The sequence below is a fragment of the Microcebus murinus genome, chromosome X (genome assembly GCF_040939455.1).
Source record: "Microcebus murinus isolate Inina chromosome X, M.murinus_Inina_mat1.0, whole genome shotgun sequence".
Taxonomy (NCBI): Eukaryota; Metazoa; Chordata; class Mammalia; order Primates; family Cheirogaleidae; genus Microcebus; species Microcebus murinus.
Genome location: NC_134136.1, coordinates 92,597,119 through 92,618,232, shown reverse-complemented (window position 1 = coordinate 92,618,232; position 21,114 = coordinate 92,597,119). Strand labels below are relative to the sequence as shown.

Here is a 21,114-nt window from a genome sequence, read left to right as displayed (position 1 = left end):
TCAAATCAAAGCCCCAAGCTCTGTTCTAAATTGATAAAGTCAAAAGACTTTCGTGATAATCACAAATCTTCTAATTGACCTTAAAACAATGGATTATAATGGACCCTAAAGCAGACTTGTTTTCCTTTGCCAGATTATTAAGGACCAATGGCAAAATACCCTAAAAATCAATGAGCCTTCTCCCCAAAAGCATCCTGGAAATAATGCTGACATGTGACTCTTGGCCATCAATGCAGCCACCTTGTCAAATATTTGTCAGAAATGTCTTGCAAGCCTATTTGCCAGCTACACCAATGTAAGGCACTTACCATGAAGGGAACTTTTAGGACTGGAAATTGCTCTGGGTGAGTCAGTGAGTGAGTGGCAAGTGAATGTGAAGGCCTAGGATATTACTGTAGGCTTTATAAACAATGGACACCTAAGTCACCCAAAATTTATTTAAAATTTTTTTCTTTCTTCAATTCTAAACTAACCTTAGCTCACCATAACTTTTTTACTTTATAAGCTTTTTGATTTTTTTTAACTTCTTGACTCTTTTGTGATAACACAGCTTAAAACACAAACACATTGTACAGCTGTACAAAAATATTTTCTTTCTCCTTATTCTATAAGATTTTTTCTATTTTAAAATTTGTTTTGCCTTTTAAACTTTTTTGTTAAAAATTAAAACACAAACACACACATTGGCCTAGGCCTACACAAGGTCAGGATCATCAATATCACTGTCTTCCACCTCTACATCTTGTCCCCCTGGAAGGTCTTTAGGGCCATTAACAGGCATGGAGCTATCATCTCCTATGATAACAATGCTTCTTCTGGAATACTCCTGAAGGACCTTCCTGAGGCTATTCTACAATTAAGTTGTTCTTATAAGTAGAAGTAGTACACTCTAAAGTTACGATAAAAGTATAGCATAGTAAAAACATAAACCAGTAACACAGTCATTTGTTATCATTAACAAGTACTGTACATAATTGTATGTGCTAAACTTTTATGTGATTAGCAGCTCAGCAGGTTTGTTTATGCCAGAATCACCACAAACACGTAAATGATAAGATGTGCTACAACATTACAACAGCTAGGACATCACTAGGCAATAAGAATTTTTCAGCTCTATTATTATATTATTACAGGACTATCGCTATATACGAGGTTCATCACTGACCGACAGAAACATCATTATGTAGTGCATGGCTGTAGATAAAATCATCGGGGCTATGCAATAGGTGCATAGGAGTTTGTTATACTAACCAATCTAGTTGTACCTGCATTTGAAATTCTGCAAAATAAAAAAGTTAAGAAAAAAATAAAAACATTTCTAACAAGTACCTATTCATATTTGGCTAAATATCTGCATACACTGTGAAGAAACTCGCTTAAGCAGGTGGCCAATACATGCAATCTGGGTTTCTGCTTCTTTTTCTTAAATCATGATGTCATCATTAGTTTATTGTATCTACACTATTTTATCTTCAATAAAGCCATTACCACCAATCAGTAAATGATGTTTGCATTTATATTTCAATTACATATCTTATTTCACAAGAGAAAACTAGTCTTAGCCCACACTTCAATATGTCAGATTACAATTATCAAGGACATACTGTTATTCTTCAAAATCGAAGAATAAAAAGAAAGCTTTATGAACTTTTCTGCCAGACTCTACTCTTTCACTGTTTGTTTAGTCTTCAACCTGGTAAAAAGAAGGCACACAGGAATTAAATCAATTCCTCTCAGGTTGAATTTTACATGAGAACTCAACCAAAATACATATATCTGAAGACAATCCAGAACTGACATGTGAAAAAACGCTGGCCAATTTTCCTCCATTTTAGTTTCTCCCAGAAAAAAAACAGAAAAAAAAAAATATTTGAGCCAAAGAAAATGAGCCTGCGTTTGAACTTTGAAGGCGAACATAAGATAAGGAGATTTGTGACACTAACTTCTAGAAGGCCATGCTCTGTCCTTGCTCTAACTCTAATATAATGAGGAAGCAATTAAAGGTGTCCCCTCGGTGCTTCATTTGTTCTAAGAAGTGTTTCAACTAATAAGGTGCAAGGTCTGGACAGGGCTCCCCTCAAATTTCCATTTAACCCCTTTAAAACAGAACCAATTTTCCAGATGTCACTGCCAACTTCTTTTCTGCATGGCTTATACTTGATAAGAAATTCAACCTTAGAGGAAAACAAATTGAAATCACAGAAAGCTGCCATATTCATTTTGTGTGAACTGTTTCTCAAGACCTCTGATTGTTCTTCCCGTGAGAACAGCACCTGGGGAGCCCAGGCTCTCACCTGAAATGAAGGAACTCGGGTCTGGCTGCAGGGACCGGAACTGATTGACATAGTACTCGCGCTGTTCTGCTGTTATCCTCCAGGGCTCATCGGGGTAACTGCTGCTGCTATCCTGTAGTTCTCTCTCCACTGAAAAGGACTTCAAAATAGATTTTTAAAAAAGCAAATGCTCAGAAAGCCTGCCTTTAGTGAAATGAAGTAGAAAAATTAAACACCAATAAAAATGATTATGCAGTATACTTAATTTTTCTTCCTCAGGGGAATAAATGTAACTACCTCATAACCAGACTGTAACTAGAACATAAACTGAAGGGCAAATATCATACTTTAAATTTTTTCTGCATTCCCCAAAGTTGTCAACAGGACTGAGCGTGAAATAATCAGTGACAAAAAAATTTTCCAGTGTGATGAAGGATGGGTTAAAAAAAAATTATCATTCTTTTTTTTTTTTTTTTTTTTTTTTTTTGGACGAGGTTCTGGGGCCCCAAGAGCGGGGGCCCCGGAAGTCGCCCTAAAATTATCATTCTTATCTTCAACTATTCCCCACATTTTGATCTTTTCAGATTAGTTGAGTGTATAGTAAAATAATCTGTATTCTTTTAAACTATAGGAAAAAAATAGAACAACTATAACCACATCGTCTTTTGTTCTGTCACATTTACACCACATAAATCTAGAAGTCAAAGCTCAGAATCAAATTCCACATTCCCAGGTCCTACTTGAGTGGTAAGTCAGGATAAGTCAGGACCCCTGAGCCTCTCATTCTGCATTTGTGAACTGCAGAGGCTTAGGAATAGAGCTGGGTGGTGAGAACAGCTGTCATAGTAGGTATCACAAACAACATGGTAACAAGGGGTGCACCATACCTGTCACTAGAGGGCGTGCAAGTCAAATTTGAGGATTTTAAGAGCTCAGAACATCAGAGTAGTGGCAGGGGAAAACAAAGCTATAGTAGGCATTGGGGAAAGAATCGAAAATGTAGATGCTTGGGAGGAGGAGGTGGGCCTTTGTTCCATCTTTCCCATCTACCTTAAGCTCACGTGCTACTTGCCAAAGGCCACCTTCTTGGAACTAAAAGGTGAACACAAGAAGTGTAAGGCTTTAGGACAAAAGGAGACTAGGAAAGAAAGGGAGGGGTATTACTGCTAAAGAGCCATCAAGTTGCCTGCTTCTGAACACATGGTCAAAGAATTCATCTTTGGGAGGGCATTCTACCCACTATTCCTAGAAAAGACAGCTGGCCATCTCCTTCCCCACCCCAACTGCACCCCCCCACACACACACACACACCATTCCTACACATCCATTCTTCCCAGGAACACCTGTCTCCCCTCTAACAATGTTCAGAGAAGAAAGGAGACTATAAAATTGTGAGCTATGATACAACCTTGAAATGTCACCTTTGAAGTAAAATGTCTATTACTTTGACATCTGAAACCTTGGGCTAAGAGTGCTTTGGGAGGGCCAGGACAATGAAATGAAACACTGCCTGTAGAATGGATATTCCCAGAAGCGCTGAGTGAGAACGCACCCAGCAAAGAGGCTATTCCTTAAGGAAAACATCTGGGTGCTTTACTCAGAAGCAAAGTTACATGAAGAAGTTGAAAGCTATATGGTTGTTAATAATTTACAATAAATATCTCACTTTCATAATAGATGAGTTTCTACTAAATATAAATCAAACCACTTTTAAATGTCCAGGAAGTCACTATCGACCACTTAATACCTTAAATTCACACAGTGCTTTGAAATTTACAAAGCATTTCACACACTCCTACCTCATTTGGGCATCTCAAGACTTTTGAGAGGTAAGCAAGTATTACTTATTAGCCTTTATCCAGATGAGGAAACTAAGGCTCAGACAGCTTAAGGGACTTGCCTGTACCCATTAGTGAACCCCTGCAGGCAGTAAATAATGGCCCTTTTTAAAAATTTCTTGTTCAAAGTCAGGTTCTTGCATATCAGGACTTTTTTAACTGGATCACATCTATTTGAATTTTTTTTCAGAAAATAGTAACAAATAAACAGTACAAATAAAGAAAGCATGGAAGTTCAAAAGTCCGTATGAGTACCCACCAGACCACACAACTTTACAAAATGCTCCCACCAAATTCCAAAGCCATGCCCTAGCAGCACTTATGAACAAACCCAGATGTCTGACAAGGTTTCGGAGGTAGAACACAGGGTGAAGAGACATCAGATTGAACTGGACTGGATTACTGGCCACATTACAATGTAGAGAACTTTTGTGTTCCAAGTCAGCACTGACAGAAAAAGCTAGAGCAATGGAACCTAAAAGCAGAGCATGGGCAGGAAATACCAGAACAGACACTTAGGAGTGAACAATTAGGTGGCAGAGATGGCTCGTGAAGCCCGTGGGACGCAGGTGGGACGCAGGTCAAAAGCTCTGTCCCACCACTTCCCAGCAAATGAAGGCACAGAAGTCTCCATGCTGGGTATTGGGCCTACTTCATTCCCCGGTTCTGATATGGAAGCTGCTACTCCCCTGGAATACACCCCTTCCTTCCCTCCTAGTGACATGGCTGCCATATCCAAGTGGTTGACGTCAGCCCATGTTTGCTCTTTCTCTAAGTCCATAACCATCTGCTCCCTATTTTCTCGGTCACATCACCTCACTCCTAAGTGGTGTTAGTGGCTTCTTAGCAGGTCTCAAGTCTATTCTGGTAACAGGAATGGACAGGAGAGGCTAATTGATTCATCTGCTTAAAAGCCTACAGAGATGATCCATTGCCTAACAAAAAATTCCACATCGTCCACCTGGCCTTCAGGACCCTAGTAGCCCAGTCTCCTCTCAGTAGGCTTGCCAATTGCCCACATACTCACTCCTCTTGGGTCAGATTTGTGTCTTCTTCCCAGAACTCTCTTCCTCTGATGCTAGCCTGTGCAAATCCTACCCATTCCTCAAGTCCTGCTGAGCCAGTGAGCTCTCCAATGTCCCTGCCATGCCCACAGCCATGACAGACGACACTGCCCATCTCTTCCACTCTGCTACAAGGGAGGGCATGGCAGCCATGTGTGGGCCCCATGGCCCACCTCACGAAGGGACTCACATGACAGAGTTGGAGTAAAGGCGAGCAGGCACACACTATGCTGGCCTTTGGGATGCTTTGGCATGGAAAGCTCTTCTCTTACGTGAACAGCTTAGGCCAGATGCTCATTCTTGGGGATGTGGATGAGAAATATAAACATTGACAAGGGAGAAAGTAGACCCTGAACAGATGGGCAGCAGGGCCACATACAATAAGAGTCAGGTGGGGCTGAAAGTTATGAGGGAGCCAGAGCCAAGGATCAGCAGAACCTGTGAGGTAGAGGGAGAGGTGACATAAAGAGTAGAGGGTAAGGAAGGCCACTGGCAGCTGAATGGTAAGTGGACAGCGAAGTAAACTCCAGGCAGCTAGGGCAAAGCCTGCTAACAGCAGAACAAACCTGAACAGCCAAGGACTCCCACCCCTAGGGACCACTAGGCCACTCTTTGGCTTTCATTTCTTGGGTTCCCATGAGAACCCTACCCTATTCCTCCCTTTCAAGAAAAATTAAGCTGGCAAAGAGTTCTTATTCCCTAAAACCTGAAAGGCTTTAAGACAAAGGGAGAGGGCATATGAACATTGTGAAACCTATACATAGTGCAGTCCTTCCACTGGCTTGCAACTAAGTGTGCTAACCTAGCCCCACCTCTTTCCTCTTCCTTCTCATCATATGTTTTCAGTTGATTTAATAAACCAAGTGGACCGGGCATGTTGGCTCATGCCTGTAATCCTAGCATTCTGGGAGGCCAAGGCAGGTGGATCGCTCGAGTTCAGGAGGTCCAAACCAGCCTGAGCAAAAGCGAGACCCCATCTCTACTAAAAATAGAAAGAAATTAGCTGGACAACTTAAAATATATAGAAGAAAAAAAAATTAGTTGGGCATGGTGCTATATGCCTGTAGTCCCAGCTACTCAGGAGGCGGAGGCAGAAAGATCACTTGAGCCCAGGAGTTTGAGGTTGCTGTGAGCTAGGCTGACGCCACAGCACTCTAGCCCGGGCAACAGAGTGAGACTCTGTCTCAAAAAATAAAATAAAATAAATAATAAACCAAGTGAATTGCGCATCTTTAAAAATATAAACCTTTTTGATATTCATGGTAAGTACCACACATTCAAACACTTGAAGTGTTTTTAAATCTCTTCACCCAGGTTTCAACCTGGAGGGTTAGAGCCACATCAGATACTCCTTTGTCCCACCTACAGCCCCTGGCAGGTACATCACAGATACTGAAAAGCAGCGTGAGTTCCATTTACTGACAGGCTCGAGTAAGTCAGGTGTGTGTCTTATGTTGTAAGAGTTGTGGAAACACTGCTCTATGATGTTCTTAACGAAAGAAAATCTATGAGTCCATTCTCATATTTCAAAGTCTGAGATCTAGCTAAAGAAGTCCCTATCTATCTTCCTATAGTTCCCCTATGGTCTGATATCTATGGTTGTTCTCAAGTTCCATGTCCATTAAGTGAGTATTTCAAGGACAGATAAGAGCACATGGAAGGAGTAGATGACATTCCACACACCATTAAGCTGAAATATTCCAAAAGAAAACTTATCCAGGCTGGGCATGGTGGCTCACGCCTATAATCCTAGCACTCCGGATTTGCTCAAGGTCAGGAGTTCAAAACCAGCCTGAGCAAGAGCGAGACCCCATCCCTACTATAAATAGAAAGAAATTAATTGGCCAACTAATATATATAGAAAAAATTAGCCGGGCATGGTGGCGCATGCCTGTAGTCCCAGCTACTCGGGAGACTGAGGCAGCAGGATTGCCTGAGCCCAGGAGTTTGAGGTTGCTATGAGCTAGGCTGACAGCACGGTACTACTCTAGCCTAGGCAACAAAGCGAGACTCTGTCTCAAAAAAATAAAATAAAATAACTTATCCACTACAAGAAGCAAAATGATTTGAACTTCACTGAATAAACAGTGACCTGTTCATTCACTCATTCAGCAGATACTTACTGAACGCCAACAATATCCCAGATATTGGTCACTAGGGATGCACTGATGGGCAAACAGATTATTTTTCCCAGAAAGCCTAGAGTCCAATGAGGGAGAAAAACAGACAATCCTAGAGTTTTGTTACTCAACATGTCCCCACACCACCCACATCAGCATCACCTAGGGACTCCTTAGGAATACAGACACTCAGGCCTCACTTCACACCTAGTGAATCAGAAAGTCTGAGAGACGGGGCAGGAATCTGTGATTTAACAAGCCCTCAGGGTGATTCAAAGCACACCCAAATCTCAGAAGCAAAGCTGTAGGACATGCAGAGCATGGTGGGCAAAAGGAACAGCATAGACACCAAACCATAACAGAAAATGGACATCTCCTGAAAGGAGTTCCCTCGGGCTCCATGTAGATAGATAGATAGGCAGCCAGTGCAGTGGAGATGCTGGTGGAGGCGCCTCAAGATGGTTCAGACAGAAAGCAGGCTCAGGTCATGCAGGCTCAAGTATACCAAGTTAAGGGGTTTAGACTGTATCTAGAAGAGCATGGGGAGGCACAGGTAAGTATTAAATAGGACAGGCAAATAATCAGATTTGAATTACAGAAAGATCACTTTAGTGAGCAGAATGGATTGGGAAAAACCACTTAAGGTCATTATCAGAGACCCCAGTTAGAGGTAAAGGTAGCCCAGAGGTAGGGAGGGCTGTGAGAGGGAAAGGAAAGAGGGAAAAAAAGCCATATGGCCACCACCGGAGGAAGGCTCTTTCCAGTAGTGGGATGGCAGCTCAGCACCTCTTTGTCAGCAGTTAGGGGCCACCTCACTGCAGGACGCAGACACACAGACCCATCTCCACCAAACCAGCCCCAAAATCAACCACAATACTCGACACAACTTTTTGAACAAAGATCTGCAAAGTCAGCCACCAAAGAGAGAATAGCTAATTTGGAAGGCTGAAGGCACTGACAAATGTGAGGGAGTGAGCTGTGGGCCTTAGCCTTCTACACAGAAGCCAGAACCAGGAAAAGCCCCACTTGGGCATGCGCCCTAAGAGGCCACCCCCCCCAGGTCCGCTCCAGCTCCCGTGGTTTTGTTGGCCAGGCAGAGATATTTGCTATGTGGTGCCAATTTTGAGTTTTGCCAGTATTTTTTTAAAAAAATAAAAGGAGGTACAGAGAGAAAGAGAGAAATCTTCCACATCTGTCTGCTTAAGCTACATACATATGGTCCATTATACGGTTTCTCTAGACACAGGAGAATTAGATTTGCTTATATTTAAAACATTCAAACCACTTGGTTTTGTTTCAAGTGAAATGCAAATATTTGGCACTGCAAGTTATTATCTCTGGGGAAAACAGGCTGTTTATAATGAAAGAGACTTCAAAAGACTCATTAAAAAGTAATACTATTAATAAATTCCCAAAAGATGACATTTACCCCTGAACTATCTTAAAAATCAAGCAAAGCTGAATAATCTGAATTGCAAGGAGGTATTATCAGGGAGAACTTTAAAAGGGTGTATATATTGTTTCAACCACAGAACATTTCTGTTCAGAATATAATCCCACCCTGGAGGCATCCTATAAATGCTGCCTTAGAGTTCAGCCATTTCACCTATGAGGGTGTAATGATCTTAGAACAGTGTCCTTTTGATGCCTCAGTAAACAAACCATCTGGAGTAGCAAAAGCTACTTAACCAACTTATCCAACCTGGACAAAGCTACTTATAAGTAGCAAAAGCTACTTATCCAACCTGGGCAACATAGCGAGACCCCATCTCTTTAAAAAAGAAGAAAAGAGGGCTAGGGGCCAGGTGTGGTGGCTCACGCCTGTAATCCTAGCACTCTGGGAGGCCGAGGCAGGCGGATCATTTGAGCTCAGGAGTTTGAGACCAGCCTGAGCAAGACCGAGACCCCATCTCTAATATATAAAAAAAAATGTGATTAAAAAAAAAAGAAAAGATGGCTAGGGTAAACTTGCCAGTGAACTGTTAAATGAGGAATAAACAGAAGGAGCTAGAAAAGGTGACAGAGATCAGCGATTTTGTTTCAATATTAAATCATTCTATATTATGCTCAATAAATCTTGTTTATACTCTGTCACTCACTCTACCTCCACTATAATATTAATATAAGGCCCATGAGGGTAGGAAATTTTGTCTATCCTGATCACTGCTGTATCCCAAGTGGCTGGCACATTGGAAACACCCAATAAGTATTTGTTGAATTAATGAACAAATTAAAAAAACGATTGGACAAATTCTCAATCTAAGTCTGGAGACAGAAGGGTTAACCTGAGTTCTCCTATATTGACAAAAGCTAAACTTTATATGCATTTATCAAATAATATAACCCAACATTGTGAAGGCTGGGCCATCTCCCTTACCTATGAAGTTACAGAACTTTTTAAAAAATCCTTTTTTTTTTTTTTTTTTACTTTTTATTTTGAAATAATTATAGATTCACAAGAAGTTGCAATAAATAATTTCTGGGTTTGTCTGTTAAAAAGTTAGTTAAAATCAAATCCTAACAGAGCAATTTAATCTTATCTGTTTCTTCAGGGAAATAAACCCACAAAGATGCCTTTAACCACATATTACCAAACTCACTTAGGGATTTAATTTCAACAGCTTAAAAGGGTGATTGCCAAACTGTAGGAATCTCTTTGAGCCTAATGGGCAACTCACAGTTGCTGCTAATTAAGATAAGCTAAATTTTTAAAACTATCACCATAGACATAGGAGAATGTTAGGTAACGTACTCATTACTTTGCTAAGTGCCAGGCACTGCAAGTACCTAATTAATACATATGATCCATTTTCATCTTCACAATAACCTTGTGGGGTAGGTCCCATTATTTCCATTTTGCAGAACAGCAAATTGAGCATTAGGTAAGGGAAGTAATTTATCACCTAGTAAATAGTAAGGCCAGAATATGAACTGAGTACAGAGTATGCACTCTTGATCATCGAGCACTGTAGTTATCTCTTTCTATCTATTCATCCATCCTGTAAAAATGAAGCATCTCCTTTTCAGAAAGAATATCACCACAATGCATAAATCATTGCAGCAATTTTGCAGATTGAGAATCTGTGCTTGAGCTATAACCATGCTATATTTACACCCTCCTCCCTGTCACCTAGTTTAGTTTTAGATTTTGGCTGGTGAACTACTAAATTATATGGACAGAGCACTATCTTACTACTCACTTAAATTTTACATGTAAGCATCTGATATGTTTTCACATGACGAAAGAATCCTAGAGACAGCCATACAGTACAGGTATTCAATCATGTTACTGTTACTGTTATTTTTAGTATGTGACACTAACACTATTTTGATTAACATAAGAAATGCTTATTAGTAACCACTGTCTCTCCACTTCTTCCATCAGGAACCAAGATATGCTGCTCCAGAGGGCATTTTTCCTTCATGATTATCAGGATTTGGCTTTTTGCTTAGGGGACAAGGCCAGAAGAAAATGAGAAATCAGCAGTAAGAAGAGACTTTGACAAGGCTGCAGACTTCCATTAACAGTGCAATCGTCATTGCACTGTCCCAATGACGTTCCCACTGTCCCAATGAACATCCCAATGACGTTCGCACCCCTGTCCCTGCTGTTCAGGTCAAGGCTGCCTATCTCTACTCCACTGCTCCCCATCACACTCAAGGCAGCCTGAATTCAGATAGGAAACAAACGCAACCAGAACTCAGGCTGAATTCTAGGAATGCTTTGGAGAATGAGGTTACTGACTGGAGGTGCAAAAAAGAGCACAGGTTCCAGAGGCAGATAGACTCAGGTTCCAATCTGAGATGGTCACTTACTAACCAGTAACTTAAATCCTGAGCCATCAGCTCCCCACCTGAAAGGTGATCGCCCAGCCCACAGGGCCTTGCCTCCCTCCCCAGCCTCATGTCCCTCCCACTCCAGGCTCTAGCCACAGCGGCCTTCTTTCAGTTCGGCAAATCTGTCTACTCCCTTTGCCAAACATGGTTGACTGGCTCACTCAGCATCCATTCCCCTCCCTCTTAGCACAGCTCCCTGTACTACACAGGCTGGCTAGCTAAAAACTCCACTGTCCAAACACCTTTGCTGCTAGAATTCCAGATGGGATTCAGGTTCCACGAATACACTCATGGAAGACTGATTCAGAACTGAGTGACATGGTGGAAGAGGCAGGGAACAAAACATTCATTTGGCTAGTCTAGGTCATGTGTGATGTGGATCTGGAGCTGACGCCATAGCAGCAATTTCCCAATGCTGTAGCTTTCTGCACGTGGCAGAGGCAGAGCTCTCTCAGCAGCCTTGCTCCACTGTGCGATTTGGGAAATTGTTCTTTCAAGGTCAGAATACAGTCTGTATCTTCTGGCCTTCCTTATTATAAATCACTATTTGCTTAAACTAGCCCAAGGAGATCCTGTTGTCCGCAGTTAACTCTGATCAAGGCAGGTCTTTGTCCAGGCTTTGTGAAACACTCACCTTTGTGAAACACTCACCTGCAAGTACTTAATTAATATATATGATCCATTTTCATCTTCACAATAACCTTGTGGGGTAGGTCCCATTATTTCCATTTTTCAGAACAGCAAATTGAGCATTAGGTAAGGGGAGTAATTTACCACCTAGTAAATAGTAAGGCCAGAATATGAACTGAGTACAGAGTATGCACTCTTGATCATCGAGCTCTGTAGTTATATCTATCTATTCATCCATCCTGTAAAAATGAAGCATCTCCTTTTCAAAAAGAATATCACCACAATGCATAAATCATTGCAGCAATTTTGCAGATTGAGAATCTGTGCTTGAGCTATAACCATGCTATCCTATAACCATGCACCATCCTTCCTTTAATTGCTTAACTCCTATCCACCCTCCACAGCTCAACCCAAGCTCATGGCTTTGAAGAAGACGTCCTTCATTTGCTAGCCCTAGGTGGGATTTTTCTGTTACACTCTACCAGAGTATTCCCTTGCCATCGGGGCAATTGTCGGTTTGCAATTCTACATGTACAGGTGGAATCATCTGATTTGACTCCACGTCCCCCCTTGACTGCAAGTGTCTTGAAAGCAAGGGCTGTGTGTGTAGTCCTCAGTGTTCCCTTGGCATGGTGGCTGATTTCTAGAAGGCGCTTAAGTATTTCCAAATGGACAAATGGAGGATGAAAGTAATACCTACTTTGCAAGACTGCTGGGAAGACTGAAAGGGGCCAGCAGCACACTGGGAGCAAATAAGCACCTCAGTTGGCAGTGACTATTGTTGGGACAGGCAACTGGGGGCACAACACTACCTGCTCACCTGAGATCAAGGAAAATACTGGTGGGCCTAGGAGCTGAAATGGTGGCACTATAACGAAGGCTTCCATATAGACAGCCCAGTGTAAAACTGAGACCAGAAAGTCCTGAGGAATAAGCCAGAAACAAATGCCACTCTCCTTTCCAGATTAACAGAGTACTCCCCAGGATCAGGGGTTCAATCAGGTGTTTTCAGTGACATCTGAGAGGCTAAATCAGAGGCACTCCTGTCTATCAAATGAATGGAGGCCTGAGCTATTACCAGAAAGGTTCTGGCCACCATAAGCCTTCAATACAATGCTGCACACCTCGTGGGGAAAAACAGCAACACTGACACCACAAATAAAATGTGCTCATTTGCTTTCATCGATAGTCTAAACAATCTGTTGAAATACACTAAATCGAAGCTAGAATTCCAGTGTGGACCAGCCTACCATTTTACCATCCTCCCTCCATAGCCCACATTTCTAAGCATGAATTTTGCAAAGCCTTAAGACGGCACTCCAATCAGCACCCCAATCCTGATAGTTTCTGAATAAATGTCTTTTTCCCATAAACATCTTTCAATTTCTATCTGAGGTACCGTCTTCTTATTTCCTGGAGTTATCTTTCTTTCAGTAATCCAATATTTTTTAATATTCTCATTGTGTAACACAAAATATTTTTGCCTTTCAAGTAGAAGTGCCTGCCAGCAAAGAAAGCAAGCAATTAACATCTCTTTAATTATTGAGATATGTGGGTACATAGCAAGCACCTGAGGAATGCAATAAGAAACAACTAAAAACGATTTACCTTGAGAAAAGTAAAATTTAGTATCAGTTGAATTAAAGGAAGTAAAATGTTTCCTCTGCTAGAAAATCAGAAAAAGAACTGTAAGCAGGTGAAGGAAATAAGTAGGCAGGAGGCCTGAGGCTATGAAAAGTAGGACCTCCTTTTTGTACCTTGCCCATTCCGGCATCTGTGGCTCCTATAGTAGACTCAGTGAAGTAGAACACATGGAGGGCATACCAACCTTTGACTCCTTAGGAGACTGTGTAAAAGTCCAGCTAGAACCTGAGATAAAATGGGGAATGAATCTGCTAAACAAGATCTCAAGAAGAAGGCACATACATACCTATAAAATGCATCAAACCCATTCTCTCTCTCTCTCTCCCCTCTGCCTATCATCCTCCATTTCAGTTAAAGGGAAATAAGCTACCTAAGCAACACTGAGAGGTCAACACACACACACAGTGTTGACATTTACCATCTCTAACATAAACTAACTCAACTTCATTGCCATGATCTTATAAACAAGAAATCCTCCTGCAGGTAGGCCTGGGGTTCTCAAGAACTGAAAAGAAGCTGGAGTCCCTAACCTCCTTCAAGGGCCTCAGATTCCCAGGACCCCCTTTCAACCACTCAAGAAGCAGTTTTACACACACACACACTAAGTATCTCTCTGGTCCAAAGGAAAAGTCATACCAGCTTCTGGTTAGATACTGTTAAGAATAACAAACCAGGACTGGGTGCAGTGGCCCATGTCTATAATCCTAGCACTCTGAGAGGCTGAGGTGGAGGGATCACTTGAGGTTAGGAGTTTGAGACCAGCCTGAGCAAGAGCAAGACTGTTTCTACTAAAAATAGAAAAAATTAGCCAGGCATGGTGGTGCATGCCTGTAGTCCCAGCTACTCAGGAGGCTGAGGCAGAAGGATCACTTGAGCCCAGGAGTTTGAGGTTGCTGTGAGCTACAATGATGCCACTGTACTCTAGCCTGGGCAACAGAGCGAGACTGTGTCTCCAAAAATAATAATAATAATAATAACAACAACAAACCAATAAAAAACACCAATAAGCCAAAAGAAAAAGGGGCACAGGATATGAAAAAACAATTCATAAAAAAGGAAATACAAATGACTCATGAACCTAAGATATTCCACTTCACTAATAAAGAGATATGCTAATTAAACTACACTAAGATATCATTTTTCATCTATCATATTGGCAAAGATCTATAAGTTTGTTAGCACATTGTGTTTACAAGAGTAAAATAAAATAGACATTTTCATATATTATTGGCAAGTACATAAATTACTACCACCTTTAACTTTAAAACTGCTATCAAAAATGACAAATGTGTAGACATTTTCATCCAATAATTTCATTTCTAGTAACTGATCCTATATATCTATAAACAATGCTGTGATTGCAAGTACTAGATGTCAATCAGAAGGGGCTGGCTAAATGATTTATGGGAGATGCACACCAATGAAATACTATGCATTTGTAAAAAAAATAAGATGAGAAACTACTCTGTGTACTGCTATAGAATGTTATTAAAACATACTGTTAAGTAAAAAATGCTAAATGCACAACAGATGTATAGTATGCTACCATATGTATAAAAAGGTGGAGCTATATATCTTGCATATATTACATATAACCATACACAAAAATGCCTATTTTCATTTATATATGAATAGAATATTCATATATAATACTATATAAATAAATAAAGTAAAATGTTTTGTGTAGAACTGTACAAAAGAAATGGGTCATATTAGTTGCTCCTGGGATGAGTGGCTGGGAGTTAGGGGGCACGGTGGTAGGGACACTTTCACTCTGTGCCTCTTGTATCTTCTGAATTTTTGTCATATTTTTTCAAATCTTTAAAAAATTGCTCTGATGAACAAGCATGTTTGAAAGCTCACAATCCATGAGCCAAAAAAAATAACAGTTGTGGTTTTCACTGTATAATCTAAAACAAGCAACCAAAACCTTAGAGTTCTGTCACTGTGGCCCCATGAGGAAAGGGCCACCATTAGGTTGGCACATGCCTATGTGTTTCTTTGGATGGATCATCAGCCTGAGGGGCCAACTGATGTGAGGAGTGGGGGAAAACACAAGCACTAAATGAGCAAGCGCCATGGTGCCGAAGCAGCCACAGGGCTACTTCACAGGGGCAAGGTCAGCGCGCTCTCACAGGGTAGAGGGGAAAGGTTCAAAACTAAGGAAGGAAGAGAACGCCTGAGGCCCTGCTGAAACCCATTCGAACACACACACACACCAATGATACCTTCGTAAAGAATCTTGAACCCAAAAAGAACCCGGGTGGGCACGACTTGCTTTGTGGGTCACTTCCCTGGGCTGAGTATTAGGTAAGAGAATCAGTGGCTGAGACAGTGCCAAGCATGCGCCACTCGCTGGCCTGCTTCACTCTTCTTCCAAACTCAGAGCACCAGCTCTCTCATGACTCCACTCTAACCCAACTCACTCAATCCCGCTCCAATCCTTCTGCCATGCTCTATCCTTGCTCTCCTTATCCTCCCAGCATCCTGGTCCAGTCTCCCCATAAAATATCTTTCATAGCACAAGAAAGTCTCTCAGTGCCATATCAGCCTCCCAGAAAGATTATTTCCTTCTATCTCCATCAAAGCTCTTAGAATGGGCCGGGCGCGGTGGCTCACACCTGTAATCCTAGCACTCTGGGAGGCCGAGGCGGGCGGATTGCTCGAGATCAGGAGTTCAAAACCAGCCTGAGCAACAGCGAGACCCCATCTCTACTATAAAAAAATTAAAAAAAGAAATTAATTGGCCAACTAATATATATATAGAAAAAATAAGCCGGGCATGGTGGCGCATGCCTATAGTCCCAGCTACTTTGGAGGCTGAGGCAGCAGGATTGCTTGAGCCCAGGAGTTTGAGGTTGCTGTGAGCTAGGCTGATGCCACGGCACTCGCTCTAGCCTGGGCAACAAAGTGAGACTCTATCTCAAAAAAAAAACTCTTAGAATGAACAAATTACTACAGTGACTATCAGTTCTCTTCTGACGTAAGCCAACAACACTCCAACAGAGCCTCAGGAGTATTCGTTTCTTTCACCGTCTTTTTATACACTTGCCTTTTCTCTCAAGAGCCATTCCAAGAGGACATAAGGATAATCTGTGTCTGGCCATAAGTACCTACAATTATGTCCAGGGAGGAGGCATGGCAAGAAATTGAGACTGAGTGAAACTGCAAGAAGAAAGGACACAACTTAGTGAAATAAACATTTTTCAGGTTGCAGACTTTTTTTTTTTTTTTTAGAGATGAGGTCTCACTCTGTCACCCAGGCTGGAATGCAGTGACACAATCATAGCTCAAACTCCAGGGCTCAGGTGATCCTCCTGCCTTAGTCTCCCAAGTCACTAGGATTACAGGTGTGAGCCGTTGCACCCAGCATGCATATATTTTATATATATATATATATATATATATATATATATAGAGAGAGAGAGAGAGAGAGAGAGAGAGAGAGAGAGAGAGTTGTATTCACTTGTATATACATAAAATGTTCCTGGAATGATACAAAAAAATCAGGCAACCCTGGTTGCTTCTGAGATGGGAAACCAATAATGATCAGACTCCCATCCCTCTGGCTGAGTTTCACGGATAAATGAGCAGACGAGCAGCAAACCACTTTTTTTAAGAATGAAAAAAATGAAGACATCACATGTACAAGAAAAGATTAGAAAACTCACACTTCATGTTTTCAGTGGGGGAAAAAGCATAGATGCATTGAGATGAAAGAGAAAATAAAGAAGGCAAAAATGGGGGGTGAAGAATAAGGTTTGCACATAGAGAACGCTGACCATATGGGAAATGGCCAGCAGATTTGCACGGCCAGAGTGTGGAGGGAGAGAAGCAGTGAATTGTGTGACCAAAGAGGTAAGCAGGGGCAACATTCAGTAACACAGATAACATGCTCAGTGCCATGGGTAGGAAGTGGTATGTTTCAATCAAGTCAACAGGATGACCAGATTTTTGTTTTTAAGATTGTTTTTGTCTGCAATGAAAACAATGGATTGGAAGAGGGCAAGAGTAGAAGCAAGAAGAAAGAGTTCAAAACTAATATAATAGATTTGGTGACAGAGGATAACAGCCTGAACCAAGAAGTGCAGAGGTATGGACAGACAAAAGTTATTTGGGAAGTGGAATGGCCAAGACTAACTGAATGGGCAAAGGGGTGAGAGAGGATAGGCACAGTGGCTCACAACGGTAATCGCAGCACTTTGGGAGGTGGAAGCAGGAGGATCACTTGAGGCCAGGAGTTCAAGATCAGCCTGAGCAACACAGTGAGATCCCATCTCTACAGTCATGGTGACACACGCTTATAGTCCCAACTACTTAGGAGCCTGAGGCAGGCAGGAAGATCACTTGAGCCCAGGAGTTTGTGGTTGCAGTGAGCTAATGATGATACGATGCCACTGTACTCTAGGCCTGGGCAACAAAGTGAGATCCTGTCTCAAAAGAAAAGGTGGGGATAAGAGAGGAGTGAAATATAATGACCAGCCTTCTGGCCTGTGCTGATGGGTAAATGGAGCCAGGAGTGGAAGAGTGAAAGCTGGTCTTGTGGGAAAGACACGTCAGTTGAAAGTGACAGTGGGACATTTAAGTGAAGACGTCAGCCAAGTGCACCCATGTAGTCATCAGCCTCCAGGTAGCCTCCAGGTAGCCTCCAGGTAGAGTAAGGAGAATGAGGAGCAGGACCAGGGATCACCAACATGTAAGGGACAGACACAGAAAGAAGGACTGAAAAAGAAGATTAGGAAGAGGTCACCATAGAAGCAGGAGGAAAACCAGGAGAGCTGGCATCCCGGACACCAAATGATGAGAGCGTTTCAAGAAGGCAATCAGTTTCAAAAGCTGCCAAGAAGTCAAAGAAGACAAAAAAAAGCAGTTTCTAGCAACCCTGGAAAAAGCAGAGGCAGTGGAGTATAGTGGGAGCTAAAGGTGCAATTCTCAATCCTATGCCAGCAAAATTACAGATGACTACACCATCTAGATATTTATAATAACTTGTGAAAAGTAAACCAGAAAGTGACCTCTAAACACATGATAACTGATAAAGCGGGAAATAAGACTTGTAACTTCTTTACAAACCATTATCAACCATTCCACCAACACAAGATATACTTAGTATTAATATATGAAATTTCAAAGGGAAAAATCTAATACCCAAACAAAAAAAAGGGAAATTCCTAAAATATTAAGCAAAAAGACTAATCATCCCAATCTCTGGGCACTGAATTTGGCATAAGCACTTCTAAAACGACAAGTCCATGGGCTACAACAGCACTGGCTGGGGGTTCCTAAAAGCCTCCGCCAGGACTCAGAGGTCATGCCCCTTTCTAACCTGGCAGGAAGGACTTGAACACAAGACCAGAGAGGACGCTAGAAGAGAGAGAGAAGGTTGTCATCAGCACATTAACATGGCAACTTGAGGGGAATTAGTCACCCCAGCCTAGCCTAGCACCATGCCCAATAAACACTAATCCCCTACCACCCAGAACCTTCACTTCAAATCCCCTCCTCTACATGACTAATTCAGGTTGGCGTTTTGCTTTCTGGAACATGGAGTCCAGCCAAACCAAGTTAACAGGCATAACAAGGAAACTTAAGAACTGAAGAAAGAAAAACACATCAGCCATGAAAACCACAGACTGCTACCTGGACGAGAAATGGCCCTTGGTCTCATCTTAAACAGAAGGCCATGCTCCAGATGGGGGCAGGGGGTGGGGAGAGGGCCTCCACTGATGCCAAACAAACATTAAGACAATCAGACTGTTGCAGATTGTTACAATGGACTGTAAAATCCATTCAAACTCATTCATGTTACAGAACAGAAAAGGAACTTGCCCAAAGTCACGCAGAGTTTGGCTGGACCTGGGCGAGAACCTGTCTGTTTTTTTCTGCAGTACTATACCATGAGATCTTTTGATGGCCAACTGCTGCCAAATACCTATGTCCAGCATTGGCTCTCCCCAAAGGTCCAGACCCATGTAACCTACCAACTCTTTGACACCTCCTCCGGGCTATCTCAAAAGCTCAATTCCTGACATCCAACACTGAACTCATGATCTTTCCCCAATGCCAGTGTTTCATCCAGGGCTTCTTAGCCCAACAAATGACATCACCATTCATCTGGTTCCTGAACCAGAGACCGAGGAATCGTGTCTGGTGTTTGAACTCTAGCCCTGCCATTTCTTAGCTGTGACCTTGGGCAAATTAAATACGGTCTTTAAATGTCAGGTATTGTCACCTGAAAAATGGGGTAACTACAGTAATTACCTCATAAGGTAGCTAAGGGCATGGAAGAGATGATGTGCATAAAATGTCAAGCACACAGAAAATGTCTTTGTATATGCGGTTCCCTCTATCTTCTTGTTTGCTCCCCTGTTCCACCCCCTCACCTGTTCAAGAAGAACACCCTTGTATTCTTCTCATTCCAACTCGAATGTTGCTCTCCCCTAGAAGCCTTCTTTGATCAGCCCTTGCTCCTCAAGGCTGGGTCACACCCCACCTTCATTTTCATCCTCAAAGCATAGTGTAATTTGTATTCACATCCCATAATTCCATATTTATTCTGTGATGGTTTGGTCATTGACCATCTCCTCCAAAAACTCTGTATGAGGGCAGCAACTGCTAGTATTATACCTTATTTTTGTATTCTCAACACAGGACCTGGCACTTATGAAGTGTTCACTAAATATCAGTTGAGTGAAGAGCTCAAGAAGCATGTGTGTCAGCAGAAAGGGGACCTAGAAATTAGAAGAGAAGTCACAGGGCACCAATCCAAGTGCGCACCCATGGCCATCCCAGCTGGCGGCTAGGTAGAAAGGGTCTGGCGAGCGCGTTCCTACCGATGCAAAGCTCAGGACTCACTGCCTGTTTGACCATCATTTTAACCATTCAGGATTTGGTCTCTATAGAACCAGAACACACTCTGCAGGAACCTACATGGCGCACCCTGAAGAATTTGGGATGAATCCCAGTCCCATCAATACCTTTCCTAATGTAAACATCACTCCACGGTGGGTGTGATTCTTGTGTTAAAAAGCACATATTTTTGTACCACAGGACTTCTAAATGCAGCCAATTGCTACATCTGGGGCTCAGCTGAAGAAACAACTGTCTATTCCAACTTGTGGGTGAAACTGGCCTGTACTGGCCCTTAGAAGCAAATGGCATATTGGTTTTCCAATGTGGTACCAATAAGGGATTTTTCAGCATATTTTTTACTACACCTCACACATTTGTTTATGCAGCAACTCTAGAACTTGGTCTCCTTGGAATATGGGACTCTGATGTAGGATAAAATATTTAAAAGCACATGTTTTGACACTGGATGGGCCTAGATTCAAATTCTGACTCTTTTACTTACTAATTATGAATGAAACCTTAGACCAGCTACTTGACCTCTCTCAGCCACAGTCAATTCATCTACACTAACAGAGACAGCAGGATCTTGATCTTATGGTTGTAGGAAGCATTAATATAAATATACAACATGTGGTTAAATTATCTCAAGAAAGTTCTTTGTACACAGAGTACCTTCTTATAGGACCAACTTCTGCACCAAGTCTAACACACTACCCCATCTCCAGAAGGTATTCAGAGAACACCTGGATCTTCTTCAGATTTTGTTTATTCCATTTCAGACTAGCAGCCCACTTCTTTCTGGGAGTATCTGACAACACCTTTCTATGTTGAGTAGAACTGCCTGCACACAAATGCT

General features: G+C 41.9%; 1 protein-coding gene across 4 annotated transcripts in view; it reads right to left on the bottom strand.

The window, feature by feature from the left end:
- The window catches only part of REPS2 (RALBP1 associated Eps domain containing 2), a 199,946-nt gene that overhangs the window by 100,901 nt on the left and 77,931 nt on the right, over positions 1–21,114 (bottom strand). For all 4 annotated transcript variants that reach the window (XM_012784718.2, XM_012784719.2, XM_012784716.2 and 1 more), the window contains exon 6: positions 2,295–2,433. In XM_012784718.2, coding sequence (XP_012640172.2) covers positions 2,295–2,433 — 139 coding nt within the window. The remainder of the gene's footprint in view (positions 1–2,294; positions 2,434–21,114) is intronic.